This window comes from Aedes aegypti, chromosome 3 (assembly GCF_002204515.2).
Source record: "Aedes aegypti strain LVP_AGWG chromosome 3, AaegL5.0 Primary Assembly, whole genome shotgun sequence".
NCBI lineage: Eukaryota > Metazoa > Arthropoda > Insecta > Diptera > Culicidae > Aedes > Aedes aegypti.
Genome location: NC_035109.1, coordinates 34,303,145 through 34,327,206, shown reverse-complemented (window position 1 = coordinate 34,327,206; position 24,062 = coordinate 34,303,145). Strand labels below are relative to the sequence as shown.

Below are 24,062 nucleotides of genomic sequence, written 5' to 3'. Positions count from 1 at the left end.
GTGAATGGTTTTGAAATCATATTCTCAAAAACAAGTTATTTCAATTACAGTGACCCAATGTCACCCCATCTATGGGGTGAGATTGGGTCATTTTTCATTCACTTGTGGTACCGTTGTGAATAAATATTTGTTTTTCATTTTTTGACCAGTTGTTAATGTACCATCAAAGTACATACACACGAAATTTGAAGTTTATTGGAGTTAAATTGCGATAGTTATTCATAAAATAAATCGCACATATCCTTTTTTGACCCATTGTCACCCCCAACGACGGTACTGTATGATTAAAAGACGAGCTGATAAATGCGATTAGAAGTTACTCGTCAATTCTCATTGTAATCCAGTCATGAAGACCCCCTGTCGCTGTGAATCAAAAGAGCCAGGAATGAAATTCGCTTCCCTGATTAACGTTTTCATCTACCCGTAACGCGGGTAGATCACCTTTTCGAGGTGCGTTCCTGGGTCGTAAGATCTACACGGAAAAACCATTCTACTCAAATTTGGGTTGTTTCAACCCACAATGAGAGTTTGGCCCAATTCGTCATCAAACGTCAACATCCCACCAGTTTATCCATTATGACGTAAAAGATTTAAGAAAGCTCGTGAACCCCCAATAAATAAAATCATATCCTTTTTTAATCTTTTACGTTGTTAGTGGATAAACATTTATTTTCAAATTATATTGTTTGTCATGTTTTTCTTTTATTAACGTAGTTCACATCAGAAAATGTACATTTGTTTCATTGTATTTTTTTCTATTATAATATAATAAGCGAAAGTTGGATCGGTTTGGTGTCTTCGCCGTACTTATTCGTTATTTCATGCTGAATAAGTATGGTGAAGACACCAGATCGATCCGACTTAATTCCGCACTTATAATGTGCGATGTGCGCCAAATTTTAAAAAACCAAATCGGTGAACCATACTTACAATTAGCTTCTTCAGTCCCCGTATCGTTGCAACAACACGTCCAGCTCCAACAACAAGACCGAAATCCGGACGCCTGGTCGGAGTCGTAGCAGGGATGAACAGCTACCGCCCGGCAGCCCCACAATGATGGCAAACCCGACGAATCTGCACTACAGCAAACTGCCGAACACAAATGGCACAAACCGGACTCGCAGCAGGAACGAAGAAGCTGCACAGCAGCACCACAAGTGGTATGAGAAAAGAAACCCGGCAGCAGTAACACGATCCGAACCCTGACGCCTGACCGGACTCGTAGCAGTGACGAATAGCTACCGACCAGCAGCCCCGCAACAATGGTAAACCCGACGAATCTGCACAACAGCAAACTGCCGAACACAAATGTCCCAACAACCAGTTATGGTCCACTCCGATGTTAAATGGGGGGCCTGCGGAGAAATAGAATTTAGATAAATGCCAAAATCATTCGGTCAACCGTACTTACAGCTGGGGTTTTGCCTGGACTTACACCAGAAACGAATAGAGGCCGCACAGCAACACGACCGGAACCCCGACGTCTGGCCGGACTCGTAGCACGGACGAATAGCTACCGCCCAGCAGCCCCACGATGGCAAACCCGACGAACCTGCACAACAGCAAACTGCCGAACAGAAATGGCACAACCCGATTCTGCCCGGACTCGCAGCAGGAATGAAGAAGCTGCACAGCAGCACCACAAGCTCTGATTCGGTATGAGAAAAGAAATTGGTCAGCAGCAACACGACCGGAACCCTGACGCCTGGCCGGATTCGTAGAAGCGACGAATAATTATTGCCCAGCAGCTAAGCAAAGATGACAAACCCGACGAATTCGCACACCAACAGCAACTACGGAACACAACTGGCACAAACTCCACAATTACGGTCCACTCCGATGCCACAATCCACCGAACAATTTTTTTCTTTAATTTAATTTCGCGGAGGGACTTTTTTCGTGCGCATGGGCTGAGGGTTGAAACAATAATGGCGTCGATGTTAAATGGCAAAGCTAAAAGCACTGAAATAAATTTTCAGCCAAAATAAGGTATTTTCTACCTAATCCGGAGAAAAAACCTAAATAGTTGATTTTGGGTAGTTTGGAACTTAAGCATTTAACCACACATCTAATTGATAATATGCTTATAAAATAAATTCGAAATGGCTCCAGAACTCAAACAACAATTTGATTCGCAATCATTCGCACGTTCCTCGTGGATGAATGCAAAAGATAAATAATTTGATCATCCTTCAATGTCAGTATACTGCATTTATAGTGATGCAAAATTATTTGAAGTCCATTTCTACCTTAAATTAAGTAAATTTCGATAAACTCAAAAATAGGGTAGAAATGATGTAATCATGAGTTTAATTTTTACCCAAACAGGGACTATAATCGCTTTACTCAATTTTGGGTATTTTAAACTTATTTTTTGAGTAGAATGGTTTTTCCGTGTACCAAATTGTACTCTTGCCAGGCCCGGATTTGGGGGGGGTGCCGAGGGGGCAAATGCCCCGGGCCCCTCGATTGAGGGGGCCCCCCGAGAATTGAAAAAAAGTGAAAGATGAATTATTTTTTACATCAATGATCTTTAATTTAAAATGCATTGGAGATATCGTTTTATAGTTAGCATTAAATTTCATATGGTTTTCATCTGTATTTTTCAGTTTTAATGAAAATCCTTCTATTTGGCAATAAAAACCATCCAGGTTAGCGTTAACGTAGATACGGTTTACTTCGTAGATTGAATACTAGCAACATTAATGTTTTGTTTGATAATCTCATCGAGACTGCTTTCAGAAACAAGGCTGGGAAAAAAACCTTGATCCAATGAAAACCATCAAAAACTTTGAAAATTTTCTCGGGTTAAAATAAAGCAAGTAACAGCCTTTTGGATTAAATTACAGTGCTCTATGTTCTGGAATGATCCTGTAAAATCGAAGATACTCGGTAATTCATACATTTTCTTGATATTACTGTCAGAGTACTAAAACTACCAACTTATCAAACACATCGAAATTCTACCAGAAATTTGATGTTTCCATATTTTACTGTTACTCTTTTCCATTTGTGTCCGTTTTTTTTAATTTTGCATTATTATTTTCATGGTTTTGTTAAAACATTGCAATTTTTACTAAAAGTTTAAAAGTGACCTTAGTTTTGACTGAAATCTACAGAATTTAGATACAATGACGGGGTTGGTGGTCTGATGGCTACCGCTTCTGCTTCATATGCAGAAGGTCATGGGTTCAATCCCAGGCCCGTCCCTTTCCTCGTACTTTGTAGTTGTTGTAGTTGTATATCTCTCACTTGCTTCTATCTTCCATTCTAAATATATCACACTCAAACTATTCGTTCATAGCAAACGCTAGAACCAGAGACGGACAAGAAACCGTTTCCCTAACGCTTCCTACTTCCACGCGCACGCCTTTCTTACGCCTGATACATAGGCAGTCTGCTAACCACAAAAGCAAACCTCTCTGCCATGCCTTTCCCCCAATCCATACACTCCCGCATGAACTGACGTGGATGCAGTGGAATATACGGTCTACGTGGTAGTCAGTTCAATGCATCATCAATTCCTCCCCCTTCCCCTCATTGGTCTGCATTCTGACGTGGCAGGTGCCATTGTTGCCTAAAAATAGAAGATCACCAGCACTTATACACTGAGGATGCCTGTTAGTCCCAAGCAGTCATTCGGTTGGTTCCTTGTGTAAGTGCAGCTGATCTGGCGATACTGGAGTGCATCCACGGGCGGCCAATCAAGCTCAAGCTCAAGCTCAAGCTCAAATCTACAGAATTTAGATACAACTATATTTAAACCGATCCCTAAATTACTAGCCCCAGTCGATAAAATATCAAGATAATTTCTGCTCGAGAGTTATTTACAGAAACTATAGCACCATCTGCAGGTTGTCTAAGCGAGCATAGTTTTTCCAAACTGTTGTTAATATCTCGAACAGTAATTATAAAGTAAGGAACTAAAACATGAGCCTTGGAGAAAGCTTATGTAGCTAGTTCTGGAAGTTGTTATTACACCGCGAATGATGCTCATGTGTTTTTCTGAAAGGAATTGCTCCTTGTACTCAAAGACTAGTTTAATTTCTGATTGAAACAAAGCTTGATAATTGTTTGTTGTTTTACCGTTACGCGAAACAAATTGAGTATTTCAAAGATTATAGTTTAATCGAGTCACGATATGATCTTTTTTTCTAACAATAAAGGTAGGGAATCAGAAATTACTTCACGATATAATACCAAAGCTAGCCGTTTCGCTTATTTCTTCAATAACAAATGACATGACAAATTGAAAAAAATATTAGTTCATTTTTATTATTGTTATCCAAATCTCGATAATCATATTGGAAAAGGAACATTTTTAATTTGATTGAGAATGATTCAGTTTAAATTCAATCTTAGCATCTATTGTGTAAGACTTTTCAATTAATTGATTCATATGATTTATTTTACGTAACATTCACGAAGTGATGTGGTTATAGTAAAATTCGCGTAGTATTACAAATTTTTTGAATTTTTCCGAATATTTCATTTCCATATTACTTAGCATTTTCCACTCATTTTGTACCAAGCCCCCCCCCCCTCAAGAGTTCAGACCCGGGCCTACCGAAGCCCAAATCCAGCACTGACTCTTGCTGTATCTGTTCTTGTGAATACTTATAAGTTACGGTCGAAAGAGTATAAGAGAGTAACAAGCCACTAAGACCCACCTATTTGTCCTAGATGATGAGGAGGTCGAAGTGGAAAAATGGCTCAATCAGCATCTGAGGTTGGTTTCAACGCATGAGACAATTTCTTTCCAAGTTCAAGAGTTTATCTTTCGATATCTAGGAGGGAAACGATTCCGAATCAGTGGAATAGCAGACCTCTTAACTTCTAAAATAAGCTTTTTGTTTCAAGGAATCTAAATGTCTCATGCGATGAAACCTGTTCACAGTTTCAAAAAACGGCTTTGAACCTTATAAGTAATATAATACGCTAGAAGCAATAATATGATACGCTAGAATACCGATGCATGGTCAAAATCAGTATCATTCAACCAGCTTAGTGGCCGAACCTGATTAAGGGGCGCGCTTTTGAGAGTTTAATGGTGACAAACTGTTTTCTCCAAAAGGTATAAATAGCGGTATCTTTTTCTAAAGAGGCTCTATGCAAAATGGTGAAGAATGATATTTGTATAAAAAACGACTACTTCATTATTTCTCAATAGTAATGGAGTAGAACGACATGCACTTAACAAAGGACAGGGTATACCACAAAAGATCAGAGAAAACTGGTCGCAGTGGTTCATCCCGAACAGAAGCAGAAAAAAAACGTTTTCATCAGTATTTTAATTGAGTAAACCTAAGTAAACATGTGATTCTATTCTAAACTTAAGCGTTTGGCACTAAAATTGAGACAGGGCTTTAGGACCTTATTGACCTTTTCTGCATTCGTATATCGTATGGCAGATAGGGTCGATAGGGGCAGTATGGCCCACCTAAGCAAAATGTCTTAAAAAGCATAGAAACACAATACAATTTAATCGTTCCATAAGGTAAATTTGTAGTTCGCAATATCTCCTTTCATACCACAGTTGAATTCTGTAAGAAAGGTTACTTAGAATTTTTTGTGAGCATTTTTGAAAAACATTATTTTGTGTGTGATTTGACACTGTACGGGGTGAAATTGTCCCCCTACGGGGCAATATGAGCTACCATACTAAACCTTATTATTTTAATTAGAAAAATCGTGTCCAAGACATAATGAGGGGCCTAGATAGCCGTAGCGGTAAACGCGCAGCTATTCAGCAAGACCAAGCTGAGGGTCGTGGGTTCGAATCCCACCGGTCGAGGATCTTTTCGAGTTGGAAATTTTCTCGACTTCCCAGGGCATAGAGTATCTTCGTACCTGCCACACGATATACAAATGCAAAAATGGTCATTGGCATAGTAAGCTCTCAGTTAATAACTGTGGAAGTGCTTATAAGAACACTAAGCTGAGAAGCAGGCTCTGTCCCAGTGGGGACGTAACGCCAGAAAGAAGAAGAACATAATGTGGAAAAAGATAACATGTATGAGACGGTTTTGTACAAAAACTGGGTGAAAGTCTGATTTGAATCATGAAATTGTATCTTTTGTTAACAGTTCAATGAATGACGGTTCTAAAGCCCTCAGTACACTGTTTGTCAAGTGTGCAAATTTTTCCGCACACGTAAGCCAACATGCAAACATCGGTCTCAACAATGACAAAACATCTGAAGTGTCAAGAGGATATTGAAGTGTTAGTTTATGCGTGTGGAAAAATTTGCACACTTGGCAAAGCGTGTACTGAGGGCTTAAGAGCTTCATTTTTCAAACATTGTCGCTCAAATATGTTTAACCAGTTAAAATTTCTAGTTTTAATAAAACTCACGTGCGGTTATATGATATTGCAATGAAACTGCAAAAAATGCCATAAATTGATTGTCTATTTTCGTGATAAGATAGCTTTGACTGGCTATGACCATATTGCCCCGTTCCTACATGTTTTATATAAGTTCTGTTTTTATTGAAAAAATATTTTAGAATCTATACAATTTCGTGCACATCATGCCTATAGATAGTGAAAGACTGAACTGCTGTAAAAAAAATAAAAACAATAGACAAACATTATGCAAAGCTTATTTTTACATTTAAGATCGTAGTAGCATAAACTTTTCAGGTCTTCTTATACTTCATATAGTATAAAATAAGATTTTTGCACGGTTTTCACGGTGGTGTTAGTTGAAGCATACTTTATGGGGTCCTAAGGTTATCTGGATCCAAATCGGGTTTTTAAGCTCAAATGAAGGGTGGCCCATAATGCCCCGTATGACCATACTGCCCCGCCTTCCCCTACTCTATGCCCTGGGTCGAAAAAAAATCTTTACGAAAAGATCCTCGATCGGTGAGATTCGAACCCATGATACTCAGCTTGGTCTTGCTGAATAGCGTCGTGTACCGCTACGGCTATCTGGGCCCTCAACATTATTATAAGTTCGGGAAATGATTTATTGCCGTGAACACAGCCAATCTCGCCAAATCGAGTGCACGCTATTGCATGACATTTTAGTTCTCACTTGACCCTTAAAGAATACCGTAATTTTGTGTTTTGGGTGAAACTGATATTTTTTCACGGTGAACCTCATTGGTTCATCTTCATATACCTACCTAAATTTCCTAACGAATATGATTTTAGTGCTAAAAATCATCTCTTGAATAAAAAATCTTGACAAGACAAAATATTTGTAAATTATAAATATTTAAATTTCAATAAAACCGCAAAGAACGCGTAATATAGGCAAATTCAAGGATTTTTCAACAGAAATTCACTTATTTCAACAGAACGAACAAATTTATACGAATTTTTATGGTAAAACCTGTTTTGGGAATGTATTTGAGGCAACCTAACAAACTTTCAGGCTGGCACCATGTCCACATCCTTGTTTAGAACTAGAAGTTTATGGATGTATATTAACACCACAGCAAACATGATTCTGGAATACTACATTATTTTCATAGAAAGAAACATTGTTTGACACAAAAAAAAACTTCACTACACACAATTTGACAATATTTAGGACAAACATAGTTTATTTACTACAGGTTGCATCAATTTTGGGGCACTATTTGTAAGAAATAAAATCGCGTGACACGGTGATCAATTTCACCCGAATTTACGGTAGCTGATGATTAAACCTTAGAAGGCATGGACGACTTTTTTGCCCTCTTTTGCTCAGTTATTTTGACTCAATTAATCAATTCTCAAAATTTTAACAGTACAGTCAACTTTCGTTCGCTGCACCAAACTTGTAGCCCACCTAGTGAAAGACTTTTACTAATCGGGCTAAGTTTTTAGCTGTCAAAATATCAAATACAATAGAAATTCAGGACTACCAACATTGATAAATCGAGCTTTATGTCAAAAACTGACGTTTGCCTTCGTTTTAAATGGGCTATAGCCCACCTAACGGGAGCCCAATTAAAACGAATCCCACTTAAAGATAGTGCAACGAACGAAATTCGACTGTATTGAATAGGGGGTTAGTTGCACCTCCAAAAGCAATCAACAAAGATGGCCAATACAGATACACGGCCGGAAATGTAGTGTACACCTCCTATTCCACTAGTGATTCTTGATCAAATTTCAATATATGTATTTCGAATGTATTTATGTACCAAGTCTATAAATATAGTATGTATCAATTCTTGCAGGCTTATGTGAAACAATGGAACCACAATAATCACTTGGCCACTTGACATGTTCAAATACAGGCGACCTGAAGACTTAGTGTGCGATCCCGACGAACCAATCTAAATCAAATGTTGATTTCCATACTTCAATGTCCAGTTTCTGAACCTCGTTCTTGGATCTAAAAAAAAAAACAATTTTTATCATAAGAAAACAGTTGGTTATGCGAAATATCAAATAACAAAAAAAACTTTTGGAGATAAACGTGCTTATTCTGCGCGGCGTGTGAGTCGAGACGAGTCGCTCTCACCGCGAATAACGTGAGACGACTAATGTTAATCAAATGGGAGCGAGTCGACAATTGTCACCTCATTCGACTCGTGTCACCTCACACGTCGCGCAGAATAGACACGAAAGTTGGGACTTTTTGGACGTGTAGGGGCCATTTTGTGCTTTTTAGTAGCCCGGTATTTGATTTCGGAGTTTACATTTATATTTTTTCCAATGTATGATTCGGAATATAAATGAGGACGAAGAAAATTCTCATATCTCGCCTTGAGTATTATAGAGGCGTATCTGCAGTGATCGATTTTTCGTCGTCGATTCTCTCTTTTGATTAGTACACAAAGTTCAATCGATTTTGGTAACATTCTACGGTGCAACATGATGAAGGACAATGAGTTCTTTCTACTGAATCGAAAATAGCAGTCGAAAACAGTAGCCCGGCTAAGTAATTGGCTAAAGAGAAAATTGATGAAGAGAAATCGATCATTGCAGTTCAATGATCCAACTATTTCGTCAAAGTAAAACTATCAGAAGCAAAGTTTGAGTATTGTAGATTTATTCGATCGTTGTGCTGAAAGTCAGGGTCAGCGACAAAGTTGCAATGATTTATTTTTGATATTTTGAATTCCATTAAGAATCTTGTAAGGAAGAATGACAATCCTAAAAAAAAATGATAAATCCTCTCAGGGATCTCTCAGAATCCTCATAGATTTCTCATCAGTATCCTCTCAGACTTCTCATTGGACTTCTCGCAGAATTCATAAAAGATTCTTCGCAAGATTCTCATTAGAATCTATTCATGATTCTAATCAAAACTCGTCAAAATCATCGCCAGATTTATATCAGATTACTCGCAGGATGCTCATCAAAATTCTCTCAGGATTCTCATCAGAATTCTCTTCAGAATCCCATAAGGATACTCTCAGGATTCTTATCAGAGATCATCTCTCGAGATGTTAGTCAAAATTCTCGTAGAAATCAGAAACCTTCCCAGGATTCTCATCAGAATCTTTTCAATGTACTCATTAGTTCCGAAAGTCTTAATAGAATCTTTTCAGAATTCTCATCGGAAACCTCCTAGGATACTCATCAGAATCGTCCTTTCAGGATTCTCATCAGAACCTTTACAATTTTTTCTTCAGAACACTTTCAGGATTCTCATCAGAATCCTTCGCAACAGAGTCCTTCCAGGATACATATCCAGAATCTTTCCAGGATTTGTATCCAATTCCTTCCAGTATTCTGATACGAATCCTTCCAGAATTGCAATCATATTTCCACGATTCTTTCCAAACTTTCTAGGATTCTTATCGGAAACATTGCAGAGAAGTCATCTCAAATTCCGGGATTCTCAATGATTTTTTTCCACGTGTTTCATTACAATATTTCCAGGCTTTTCATCAGAGTCCTACCAAAATATTCATTAGAAACCTTCCAGTATTGTCACCAGGAATTGTCCAGGATTTTTTTTATCAGAAACCTTCCAACGGATTTTATCAGAAATCTTCCAGGGAACTTAACCTTCCTTCCAGGGATTTCATTACAACCCTCTAGGACTCTTATAGAATCCATTTAGGTTTCTCATCAGCTTTCTTCAGAATGCTAATTAGAATCCTTTCAAAATTCTTATTGAAATTGTTTAAGAATTCGCACAAGGACTCTCCTAGTATAAAAGGAAATTAAAAAAAAACCTTCGATCTTCCGAAATCAAAAAAGTGAAACTTTGTTACTAAACCTGAGTATCGGCATAATGTTCGACCGTGTCTCAAATACTCTTGTATGGCTTCCGATAGATTTACTCTTACGAAATAGTTGTAGTTTATATTTCATACGATCAATGTATCCTTTAAATTTGTTTTTTTTATTGTGCCACAAGCTAATTCTTTTTTAAAAATATCTGTTTTCCGAAACTAAATACCGGAGTTACTTAACAAAATTCAAAATGACCCTTATATGTTCAAAATTTTCCAACTTTATAAGTTCCAATTAGTTGAAACATGTTATATGATGTATCGCATAATGGGTGTTTTACTAACAATAAAAATCGGTCTTTTGGAAAACAGGTTCCGAAACTGGACATAAATTGTTCACATCGCGCGTTCAGTATCATAAGGGCGTAACTGCAGTGAACGATTTCTCTTCATCGATTCTCTCTATAGCTTATTACTTGGCCGTGAGAATGTTCTCGTCTAATATTTTTGGTTCAATAGACAGTAATCATCGTCCTTCGTCATACTGCATTGTAAAATATTCCGAATATCGATCGAATATCCCGTACTAATCCAAAGAGAAAGTCGATGAAGAGAAATCGATCACTGCAGATACGCCTGTATGGGTCTACCCCGTTTGGCATAATGCCGTATGGCATAATGCCGTTTGGCATACAGTCGTTTGGCATAATAGCTGTTTGGCATAATGCCATTTGGCATAACGGTCGTTTGGCATAATTGCCATTTCGCATAATAGCCGTTTGGCATAATTGTGAAAAACATGAAATTTGGTCAAATTTCTTCCATTAAACAAGGAGGTGTTGATAAACTGCTCGTGATCGTACATTCCGTTGTCAGTTATTGATAAGGCATACTTCTCATATTCATTTTTCAAGGAAAACAATAGAATAAAGCTTTTTTTGGAATTGCATCATAAGTAACATTGTGTCTGGAATATTATAGCAAATTTTTACAAAAATGTGTCCAACGCCAAAGATATGCCAAGCTATTTAAAAACGAAGGAACATGATATTTTATGACGCATTTTATGGTCCCGGATATTACTTTTCCTTTGCAGTATCTTGTTTTTCAAATTATGCCAAACAACCATTATGCCAAACGACTATTATGCCAAACAACTTTATGCAAAACGACTGTATGCCAAATGGCATTATGCCAAACGGGGTAGACCCCGCCTGTATGATACTAAGCGCGAGACATGTATTTTAAATGACTGGAAAGGCTTTCAATGGCCACATTTTGTCGAATGAATATGATATTATTTCACACACTATGGGAACTAAGACTTCCGGTCTCTTGAAACTGAGCAAGTCAAGTGGCCAAGTGATAATCGTGTTTCAAAAATGGTCCACATGAGCTCGCAAGACTTGATACATACCATATTCATATGCTTGCACATAAATACATTCGAAATATATTGGAATTTTATTAAGAATCACTGGTGGAATTGGAGGTGTACATTACATTTCAGGCAGTGTACCCGGACTGGTAATCGGTATCCAAATCTTTGTCGATACATTTGGAGGTGCAATCCCCTACACAAGACTGTGACTAAGTGCAAAAAATATCGTCCACGCCTTTTAAGGGTTAGAACATACACGCGTTAGAGAAACACATATTTTTACGGCTAACCAGCCGAGTGGAAGTTTAATAACTACCGAAAAGTTAAACATTACATATATTTTGCAATTGGATTGAATGGACAAATTGATATGAAGTTTTGCGAAAAAGTCACGCATGTTATTCCGAAAGAGGTGCACTTTGCGAAAAAGGACCACGTGATTATTGAGCTGAAATCGAATTCAGGTAAACTTCTGCGTCCATGAGTCCTCTCATGGCGTAGGGGTAACGCGCCCTAACTAGAGATCAGGGAATCGTGAGATCGATTCTCACTGAGAAGACGTGTAACTTTTTCGCAAAACTTCACATAAATTTGTCCACTTAATCCAATTGCAAAATATATGTAATATTTACCTTATTATAGTTAGATATTAAACAAACGCAGCGGCAATAAATCAATATGCCTGCAGTTAAAATCATTAATGTAATGTTTTCAAACTTTCAAATACAATTTTCTTTATATGTAGCAAGCTTGTAATAATTATCTTGTTGTAATAGCACTCTTGTTTTGACAGGGAGTGTGTGTGGGTTCCCGAGTGGAATGGGGATTTGATCTCCCAATAACTTTTATCAGTTTTGTTGTGAAGTTTAAATCTTAAAATATATTTGATTATATAGCCGGAAGAGCAAGAATTAGAATACTGTTAAAAGTGTATGGTTCGAATGAACAACAATTTCAGTGTCCACATATCACACGAATTTCTTATGGTTTGTATAGCAACCCGATCAAGGTAAGCCATTTGCATTTTTCAATACACATATATAATGTACGATTGCCAACACAAGTTGATAACTCCATTCCTAAGTGAGTACCAAAAACAAATGCATGCTGATATGAATACATCACTTCGAATCAGTGATGAGTTCTCTTGCTATAAAATCTAACACATAAGGGGATTTTTTTTATTATCGGACGATTTGGGCCGGAGGTTCTCCGATTTGGATGAAATTTTCACCAGAGGCAGATCTCGTGGATACATGACCAAAAGTGAAATTCAAAAAAATATAGTGGCCTATTTTCTCGGAAAACTCTAGATGAATTTTCGCGATTTCCCTATATACCTTAAACTTTAAAAATTCATATCTCCTGAACTATGCATCGTAGAACAAAAGTCTTTTAGTGAAATCGAAAGGAAATTTCCTCAGCAATCTATTAAAAATATAAAAAGAAAAACATTTCCCGGAAAATTTTTCACCATGGAGAAAATTGTCGGAAAAATAGCGGAAAAACTATCGTCTGTATCATGAAAAATTTTCGAAAAAATATTTTTTGTTTCATCAATCCATACTCTAACTTTCGTCCATAGATGCCAAAGTGGTATCATTTACCGTTTAGGCGACAGAACTGAAAAACCGATGACCTCCCGCACGCATCCCATAGGAAAATGTGTTCTATTGTGAGCCTCATAACCGTGCGCTAACAGCGGCAGTAATTTACACGCATTGTAAGTGTAACGCAGTAAACCATCCTTCCCTTTCCAGTCAGAAGAAGCTTTTTGTCAATCGGAGCACTCTCCATTGGTCTGTTGGGTGTTTTGTGTGCCCTTTATCAGCAACGTTATATAGTATTAAAGCAAACAGCTTCTATGGGAGCCGCACGGGAAGTTCTTGTTACAATAAATCGTTATGCTAACGTTTAAAGGATCAAATCTAAAGATCCACTCTCTTTGAAAACTTATCAATATATTGTATATATACTGTATATTGTATAATTTATTGTAAATATATTGTTTCGGCCAGGACGTCTTTCCTACATTGTGTCTTTTACGATACAACGGACGACAAATCAAACGAACGACTTTCACTTTAATAGATTTATTGCCACTGAGAGGCAGCATGCCTACTCGGTGGAAAAACGAGAGAAAATACATTCTTACAAGTTAATTGGCGCACAATGCGGACTGACAAAACATACAATAATTATTCATTACGCGCGTTCGCTTCTCAATACAGTTAGGCGCACTGTTGGGTAGCCAACTGTAGAGGCTGCACGCTGACTGGCAGTGGAATATTCCACAACAGCCATCAATGGAACAATAGATGAAGTCCCTGAATGTTATACGGTTGATTGATATTATATACATGCACATATATTCTTCCAAGCAACAATCAGAATTTATATCAAACATATCATTTTGTATAGAAAACAAAACTGAAAATTTATTCGCGCGCTTTTAGTTCATTATCTAATCATTCGATAAATTGTACAAAATTTGAAAAAGCAAGTAAATTACAAATAGCACTTTATGTTTGCATAATTATCCCTTTTTCTTGGCAACTATATGATACTGAGGATCAGTACCTATTACCTATATCATTACCAATATTATTAAATGTTAGGATCGTTTTCAATTAAAGACTGTTAGTATCAATAGTAAAGGTTACGTATAAAGGACATACAAAACACCCAACAGACCAATGGAGAGTGCTCCGATTGACAAAAAGCTTCTTCTGACTGGAAAGGGAAGGATGGTTTACTGCGTTACACTTACAATGCGTGTAAATTACTGCCGCCGTTAGCGCACGGTTATGCGGCCCACAATAGAACACATTTTCCTATGGGAAGCGTGCGGGTGGTCATCGGTTTTTCAGTTCTGTCGCCTAAACGGTAAAAGATACCACTTTGGCGTCTATGGACGAAAGTTAGAGTATGGATTGATGAAACAAAAAATATTTTTTCGAAAATTTTTCATGATACAGACGATAGTTTTTTCGCTATTTTCCCGACAATTTTCTCCATGGTGAAAAATTTTCTGGGAAATGTTTTTCTTTTTATATTTTTAATAGATTGCTGAGGAAATTTCCTTTCGATTTCACTAAAAGACTTTTGTTCTACGATGCATAGTTCAGGAGATATGAATTTTTAAAGTTTAAGGTATATAGGGAAATCGTGAAAATTCATCTAGAGTTTTCCGAGAAAATAGGCCACTATAATTTTTTTGAATTTCACTTTTGGTCATGTATCCACGAGATCTACCTCTGGTGAAAATTTCATGCAAATCGGAGAACCTCCGGCCCAAACCTGTCCGATAATTTAAAAAAATGCCCATAACTCAATTGTATAGAAAATATCTATCGCCGCTTCTGATGAAGTACGGCAGACAAAGCATTCACTATTTTTTGGCATACTATTGTTTTACTCTCAAAGTGATCAAGTAGAATCATTTTGTTTCAAACGGACGAAGTTTGAGACAGTTGTATTGATAATATTTTCTCCTACGCTTGGTATCAAACTTAGAGGTAAGTAAATGAAAATTAGTACCACAATTTGAACTAATATGTCCGGAACCTACAGGAATGGATTCGGAAGATGATCTATTGATGTTCACCGCGAGTGAAAAGGCTACCCAAACCAATGCTGCGGATTAGACTGGCCCACCTTAGTATGGGAGAAAAATAAAGTTGTATAATTCCACGGGGCACCTGCCAGGATTATTCTTTAGGGTTAGAGGAAGACTTCCTGAAAGTTTCAGCTCATTTGGTCGTTCCATGAGCTGGCGCAATTGAACTGAAGTTAATATTGGATTTTCAGCTCCATCATATAGGAAACAGCACATCATCTCCTGTTTGAGCCAGGAAAATTGTTGATCGCGTTCAACTGAACCCAGAATGCCAAAAACACTACTTGATAGTATAGCAAACAATATTGTAGAAGGTTGTATGATGATTAAAATTGATAAAGTTGGTGTTTTGACTATCTGAAGTAGATTTGCAATATTGCTTAGTATTTCTTCAACTTAGCTGGATGGTAGCCACTAAGCGCATCATAGCCACCTATGACGCTGGGCGAGCTGCGGCACAAGGTGCATGCACATGTGTGATTGTACGGGAGTGCTGATCCAAGCCTAACTTTCAACAACTGAAAGCTTAATGAAAATGAGCTTAAATCCAGATACAACCTACTGTATTTATGTTCATTAGCGTATCAACTAGTGAATTTGTCATTCTGGGCTCAATTGAAGGCGATTAACTAGTGTACGAGACGAAACAGTGACATAGGGTCAATTTTCAATATATTTGAGACAAATATTCCATACAAACTTTGAATTGAATGCGCCAGCTGGGGGACCAACCAAATGAGTTGAAATTTTGAGAGAGCTTTTTTCTTACCCTAAGGCTCATATCTAGGGGGTGCCCCGTTGAATTTTACAACTTTTTTGTTTAAGGGCCAGTCTACTGCGGACCCTTTGCCTGTGCTTTCCAGCAACCGTGTCGCCAATTCACCAGCTTCTAATAATGACAAAAAGTCTCGCACTAAGCAGGATCTATCAACTTCTTTGAAATTGGTGGTCAAGCTTTCGAGAGGCTATGTCGATGAGATTTTCTTCAATGATTTGATGACGCAGCTCTTCACCATTCAACAAAAGCATGCAGATGATGCAGTTCAGCCAACTTTTACTGGCTCAGGACATTCTCAAGGAATGGCATGGTTTTCGGCAAACGATGTCTATAGCAAAGAGTGGCTTGTAGGTTCGCTTAAGCAAATAGCAGACAAAATGGTTCTTCCAGAATTTGATGTTCAAGCTTTTGTTCCAATTCAACCGTTGAGAAAAATATTTTTTTCGGCTCCATTGGTACCGAAACTCGATCGAAATTCTCACAAAATTGTGATGAACATGATTACCAAATTGAACAAAAATTTGGATACCAGATTCTGGAAGGTATCTCGTATATGTCTACCAATCAATGGTATACATTCAATTATTTTGATGATTGACGAAGCTTCGGTCAACTTGCTTGCACAACAAGCGAATAGCATCTTCTATTCATTCACCCAGCTGTATGTGAAAGTCTATCCAAAAGCTTGAAAAACACATTTGTAAGTCGAAAATATGAAGAAAAGGAAATGAATTACAATAAATCATATATTTTGCAATGAGTCACTACTCCAAATGTAATACATTATAAGAAAGAAGTGTGTAAAAATGCAGATTGCAATATAATTGAAATGAAATAATTGACGCTGTAATTTATTTTTAAAATATGTTGCTTGTCCTATCTGAATTAGTTTTTCTAACAATCATGTCTAGAACATTTGTAACAATGCCATGTGCAAGTTCATTTTGAACAATCGAAACACGATAAGCATTCTTGCCCAAGTAACAATCTTAGAATATTCGTGAAATATGTTCAACTATGGACAATTGAACTGCAATAAATTATTCGGTCAAATTACGGTTCAAAACTCTACGATAGACAAAAACCCTATATCATGTTACTATTCGTTCAAATATGACGTTGAAGGTCAGTAATCATATATATTCAGTTTTGAATTATGGAAAATATTTCAAAAGCGACGAGCTAGTGACCTGCAATGCTCTTAAGGTGTCAAATGTTTCTTTTGCATCAGGTAAATGATGAAAAAGGCTTTATAAGTCGCGAGGCACAAATCTCCCATTTTGAGGGGAACGTGCCGCTTGAGCCAAAGTTCTGATACCTGATACCTCTCATGGCGTAGGGGTAACGCGCCCTAACTAGAGATCAGGGAATCGTGAGATCGATTCTCACTGAGAAGACGTGTAACTTTTTCGCAAAACTTCACATAAATTTGTCCATTCAATCCAATTGCAAAATATATGTAATGTTTACCTTATTTTAGTTAGATATTAAACAAACGCAGCGGCAATAAATCAATATGCCTGCAGTTAAAATCCTTAATGTTTTCAAACTTTCAAATACAATTTTCTTTATATGTAGCAAGCTTGTAATGATTATCTATCCTTCATTGTATTCAATCTATTCTTTTGTGGTACTTTAATCACATTTAAATTTAAACCATCTTGTAGTCAATTGAAAATTCTCACCGAGTATTTTTGCACTTTTGTATGTGGGCAAAAATGATACATCATATGAAATTTCACCAGGTTTATGTTCTAAAACTAAGGAATTCCCCTAATGATTCCTTAACAGATTTAGAACTCCTTTGAACGTTCGATCGGGAATTCCAATACAGAATTTCAGTAGGATTTGTAAAGGTTTCCACTATGAATTAATATTAATTAGAAATTACTTTTACAATTCCTTCACAATTTTTCCGAACTTCCTGAGGAAATTCTTTCAGAGATGTCTGTAATTCCTCATACAAGTAGCCACAAGCCCGCTAATTCGCCTCTCTGGATTTATAATTTCTGCAAAAAATCTGGTATTTAATCATTTTGAACCTGGGCATGTCAGCTCTATAATAACCCTATATTAGCACGCAGTATGAATTAAAGTGACACATGAATACAAGGGCAGGGATTTACCATGTAGGAATTCTTAGGAAAAACATCTTGAGCCTCCAGAAGGTTCAAAATGATAAAATACCAGATTTTTTGCAGAAATTCATTGTGGGATTCTTGAAGTAATTTATTCAAGGATTCCACTTAAAATGATTCTATACAGGTGAACTTCATGAATTCTGCTAAGAATGGTTGCAAAAATTACTCCAGTAGGTGAATTCCGGCGCACATTTTCTTCGAAGAGAAGAAATTTTCTTCCATAACACACTAGCAAGAAAATTTTCTTTTCTTCGAAGAAAATACGCGCTGGAATTCGCCTGCAGAAATATTTCCTAAAATCAGTCTAGGAACTCTTTTGCCGATTCGTTCGAGTGATTTTAATTCTCTGTCTGTGCAATGGGATAAAATTGGCCCCAAATTCAAATCGTAATGATTTCACGAAATTTCAAATCATTTTCCGATTTTCTGCTGTTTTGGAAAAAACATTCAATTCAGTTTTACTTAAAAATATAAGAAAATTCAAAAGAGAAGTGATCTTGGTGGGAAGTTGTTATTGTGAAAAAAGAAAAACAACGTGAAATTTGGAATCTTTGATCGCTTATTATCTCAGAAACAGTTTTACATAAAACTACACTTTCTACGGTAGAGATTTGCCAACAATTGGCTAATATGTTGCAAATTGGCTAGTTGGCAATTCCACCGTATGATGGAGCTATCACAGAAAACATTATTTTCTAAGCCCCTCCCTCTCCCAATTTTATGGTGTTTTATGTACATATTTTGGACAGAGCGTTACGCGTAGGGGTGAACGGGGCAATTTGGGCCACCTTAGGAAAACGTCGTGGAATGCATAGAAAAACAGCAAAAACTATTATTTAAATTTAAGTGACTTGTACTTTAAAATATTTTCTTCGATGCTACATCTATAATTAATGTTGTTTTTATTTAAAACAATGTAGAGAAGAGCTAGTGATAAACAGTACAATATTGGAGAGAGAATTTTATTAGCTTTGCTTGAAATTATTGATTCTATTGGGTAATTTTTGATGGCCACAGACCATGTATTTTTTGATACTAGATTACGAAACTTGGTTCAACATATTTTCTTGCAAAGTTTTCCATTTGTAATGGTGCACCAAAATGACTATGCAGAAAAAAAAAATAATCTAGTATATTTTGACAATGCATTTTTGTGTTTAAAACGCCATTTTTTAAGCTTAAATCTATCGCTCATTTTGCCCCACCACTTCACTTATTTAATAATATTCTGTATTCTAATAATCTTGTTTACGAACATATCTAGTTCCACGCATGAATTGTTCAGTAATATCAGAACCTTCAATGGAGTGATAAAATTTACCAGAATAGTAAATTTAATTATCTCACAGCCTTTTTTGAACTGCTAAAATTATAAGCTTTCCATGACAACGGACAAATTTGAACATTTTTGCGAATATTTCGAGTATTGAAACGAATATTCTTACGATTTTTATTGTGGTGGTTATTTGAAGCATCATCTAGCAGATCATAATAATACTAGACATTAAAACACTGTTATTGAGGTCAAAGCCGGGGTGGCGCATATTGACCCGTATGTTCATATTGCCCCCATTGCCCCTATATAAGAATTTGGCCACCTCCATTTGATTTTGCCGTAAATGGCCAAATTATATACGCGTAACGGTCTGTCCAAAATACTTTGATCACCCTATAATTTTAGAAAACTATTTTTCAAGAAATTTGAAAAAACTATGTGCGCAACAAAAGCTCATGGATACGCAAGCCCTTCCAAGTTCTCTGAGGTCATATTGACCCCAGAAAACAGACCAAGGGTTAACAATATTTTCTAGGAAATATAAGGGGAATATCTACAATTATATCTAAAGATTTTCTTGCAGAAATACCTTCAAAGATTCTTTCATCTCTGGACTTATTCTTAGAGAATTGAGTTGTGTTTGATCCTTCGACTTTGACGCTTGCTCCTGCGGGGGCCGGTGATGAGGGCAGGATCAAACATGTCACGAGCAGTCGTCAGTTGTTTCCCCTCTCGAGTCGCGCGCCTATTTTCTCTGAGTGCTTTTATATAGCCGAACAAACGAGTGAAGCTGAAAGTGGATTGTTGCTGCTCAAGGATGACGGATCAATTGGTGAGCTCGTTTCATGCTACTATTTCTAATCTATAAAATATGTATGACTGCAACACCTTTTTCCTTTTACTTTTATTTTTGTAATTAAAAAACAACTTTGAATGGTTCGACACTACGAGTGTAGACTTGCGAAAGGTTCACTTTATTCAACAAACTTTGAAAGGTTCGTCACGTCAAGTGTCGGCATAATTTTTCTCTACATAGATATTGTTCATATCAAATGAAAATATTATATTTACATATAAGCATGTTTATATCTCACCAATAATTATTTATCATGGTCTAATCGCTTATCAAAGTGAATCCTGTGACCCAACGATCCTCCTCATTAACAAACATCCCTCCCAGTAACCTTTGTGGAGATGCAGAGGCAAACACGGTCTCCAAATAGCAAAGGTTACACACTAACATTCCTTCCCCCAATCCCACCTGACTGCAAGGACGTGGCCGGCGCCGTTACTGACCATGTATTAATAAAGGCACTGAATTATGCACACTGAAGAACATTATGGCCAATCCCAGCCGATCTTCTAGTTGATTCTTTGTGCATTTTCATTGACTTCGGTCAATCACTGAATAGCAACCATTGATATGTGTAGTCAGTCTAAGCTAAGCTAAGTAAGCTGGACTTATTTTTAGAGAATTCCTCGTATAATCTTTGGAATTCTGATATTATAATTCACAAGTCGTGAAAAAAACATGTTGATTTCGTACCCCATAGCGAAGATCTTTGTAATAATGTCAGGAAAATACATAAAAACGAGTTAGATGTGTACAAAAATATGGAAGCAACAGAGAAGTTAGAACATAGAAGAAAGCTTTCATTTGTTAGCGCACATTTGAAACATGAAACAAAGGAGCAACTTATAACCTCATACATAACATGAATAACTTGACATTTCCGCCTATTTCTGTAACGACAATTCTTAGGGCTTTCTTTCCGGTTGGGGAACAGGGTACTTGAATAGGAAATAATGAACATAAGCGAAATAAAACACCTCTTGTTTTCTTTCTCTGTCGAAACGTGGATAAATGTACCTTTATTGAAACTCTCTCCGAAAACGTGTTTTTTGCGTTACATCGAATCTTACACAAGTGGTTTGCTACGTAAGTAACTGTTCCTCCCTGCCCCCCTCCCTCGCATGCATGCCCTCCCCCCTTATAACTTCCACCATCAGAACAATCAATTCTTTCCTTTCTTTTTTCCGGCCGAATTCGGGGGATTAACCTACACGGCAGAAAGAGGAACGAGAGTTTCCGGTTTCCAGCCCGACGATTAGGGAGGGGCTATTCGTTTATTTTTTTGCTTATCATTTTCTTTTTTGTCACTTTAAACTTCCACTTTATTTCATCGCTAGCTTCCTCCTACTCGAAGCCTTCACCGGAAACGTCGTTTTACCTTGCGTACGAACGCAACCTAAACACATTTTATGTTTTCTTGGGTGGAGATGATTTTCCACAACGCTGATATAATGATTCTCTTCTTATTATTTTCTTCTTCTTCTATCATAGTTAGAATCTTCAATTTTATGCTCTCTTATTCGCATTGGTATGTTCTAATGTTATCATTTTTTTTATAATGTTTCTTTTTAATCGAAAAATGTCTGAACATTGACAAAAGTGATACCCCGCTTCTATTTGTTGACAATCATTTATCAATCTCTTGTTGCTTTCTTTAATGTGTTTTTCCCGCACAGATGTCAAATGGATGTTATTTTATAAAAATAAAATCCAGGCTAGCTTTTTAAAATGTATAAATCTGCATGTCTGTCTGAATGTGTATTTCTTGCCCTTCTTTTAAGTAAATTAATATAAGTTCAGTTTATTAGAAAAAAAGTTCCATAATCCCTACCGGATCCTACTCTCCATCGCTTTTTTGTTTTATTTTCCGTCACTTTAGATGATCCTTTTTTTATTTCTCTACTGCTTCATTTCCATGAATGCTCTATAGTATTTACACTGAGAAAATTCTTTAGGTAAAATATGTTGGTTTTCCCCATTCCCAACCTTTTTAGGAGCAATGGGCTGCCTATTACAGCCCGAAGGGGAAAAGGGAAATAAACTACCACACTAACAGTGATCTAAACATCGAACCGTTCCTTCTTCTAATTTGGTGACATACGAAGCTGTTTTGCGTAAATCAACTCCGCGTTCTGAACGCTTTTTGCCTGACTGGTTTTCAATGCTGATTGCACTTTTTTTTCTAACTTGTCCTCGAATAGTTTTCGCGCCTCTGGGTATATGGGTACTTCTACTATTGTTTAGCAGTCTAAAAACGATGAACCAGTAGTGGAGTGTTTTGTATGAATGCTACTATCGCTCTTATACGCGAAAAGTGTGTTTGTGTGTAAGATGAACGAAACGAAACGAAAAATGAAAATCTGCCTCTCTTCTCGTGTTTATATAAAAATGAGAATTCAGCAGTGGTTGAGCAAAATCAAATGAAAAAAAAACTTATCGATGGTTGCGTAAGTTGGTACAGGCGAATGTACTCGCATGTGTGTGGGTGTAGTTTTACATCTGTTGGCTGTGTGTATAAATAATAGTCAAATTTATATAAGTCTTAATTTTTTTCTTCTCGCGTTTTTTTTCTAACTTCTGGCATTTTTTCTAGAAGTTGCATGTGTGTATGTGTGTTTTATGTTGTGTTGTTACTATAAACTACTATTTACAGAATGTATTTTTTCAGTGTTTTCAACTTTTTTATGAATTAATAATAGGTTGTCATATAGGTTATAATTTGATCAATGTCTGTGTGTTATCATAAACATGTCTCTCTCAAGATAGCCACCCCACTTTGCTTCACTGTACTGTTTCGACCTGCTTTGAAAGTTGTGTATGCATTTAACTCTTACCTTAAATTGAACGTGTTCTTTCCTCTGCTTTTTTGTAACCAATATTTAAAAGCGTTCCTGCCCGTCAAACTTCCCAGAAGATGATGTAATTTCAATGTTGTCCGATTCCTCCGCCGTTGTCGATCAATTGGCCTCTCTTGTAGTCAAAATCACCTTATGAAGCTAGATCGGTGTTACGAATAGAAAGATAAGAATTATTATCGAGCATTTTTGAGAAAATCTGAGCAATGAATCGTAGTAAGTATAAACTATATTTGTATATTGTCCAAAGCTGATAATTGTGAACCCAATGGCTAACAATGAATTCAAACGAACATTATTACAATGAAACTTTGTAAATTAACATATTCAGTTAGCACCCCAACATCCCCCTCTTACAATACAGGTCGTACGGATCATACCAACGTGGCGTTCTCCGAGCTCGTTAAGAACTACGTGGCAGGTTCACTACTACACTGAACGAAATCTCCTGCCATGAAATGAATGATTTGTAATACACTTGTTTATAAATCTTCACATTCCTCATTTTGAATGAATATTCAAGTATATGATGAAACTACCAACAATTGAACAAAAATCATCCAATTCTGTGATGACTTTTGTTATACATCCGTATGACATTAAGTAGACATTTGAATTATGCTAACACAAATAAAAAACATCCAACTTATGACGGATTTTAGTTTCTACCATGTCTCAAATCGAAAATCATTCAATTGCCGTCTAACAAAACATACAGAGAGCGTACGATGATAGTTGTCAAATTATTCTTCTGAATCGTAGTGTAAATATGGCGGCAGCAGCGTGGTGACTCCGCTGGTCAAGGATCTTTTCGTAAAGGAAATTTTCTCGATTCCCAGGGCATAGAGTATCTTCGTATCTGCCACACGATATACGCATGCAAAAATGATCATTGGCACAGTAAGCTCTCAGTTAATAACTGTGGAAGTGCTCATAAGAACACTAAGCTGAGAAGCAGGCTCTGTCCCAGTTGGGACGTAACGCCAGAAAGAAGAAGAAGAAGCGTGGTGACTCCGGAACTCCTGATTGAAT

General features: G+C 36.9%; 2 protein-coding genes across 7 annotated transcripts in view; both read right to left on the bottom strand.

The window, feature by feature from the left end:
• Positions 1–577: 577 nt before the first annotated feature.
• LOC110677650 lies at positions 578–19,929 on the bottom strand. Its single transcript, XM_021848517.1, has 3 exons — positions 19,912–19,929; positions 1,412–1,748; positions 578–1,355 (listed from the first exon to the last, which is right to left on the bottom strand). The coding sequence occupies exons 1-3, from the start codon at positions 19,927–19,929 to the stop codon at positions 1,033–1,035; spliced, it is 678 nt and encodes a 225-aa protein (XP_021704209.1). The 3' UTR covers positions 578–1,032.
• A 1,479-nt stretch (positions 19,930–21,408) lies between these two features.
• Positions 21,409–24,062, bottom strand: part of LOC5566394 (poly(A) polymerase beta) — a 51,594-nt gene continuing 48,940 nt past the window's right edge. For all 6 annotated transcript variants that reach the window (XM_021851981.1, XM_021851978.1, XM_021851977.1 and 3 more), the window contains one exon: positions 21,409–23,171. The gene's annotated coding sequence lies outside the window, so the exon portion shown is untranslated. The remainder of the gene's footprint in view (positions 23,172–24,062) is intronic.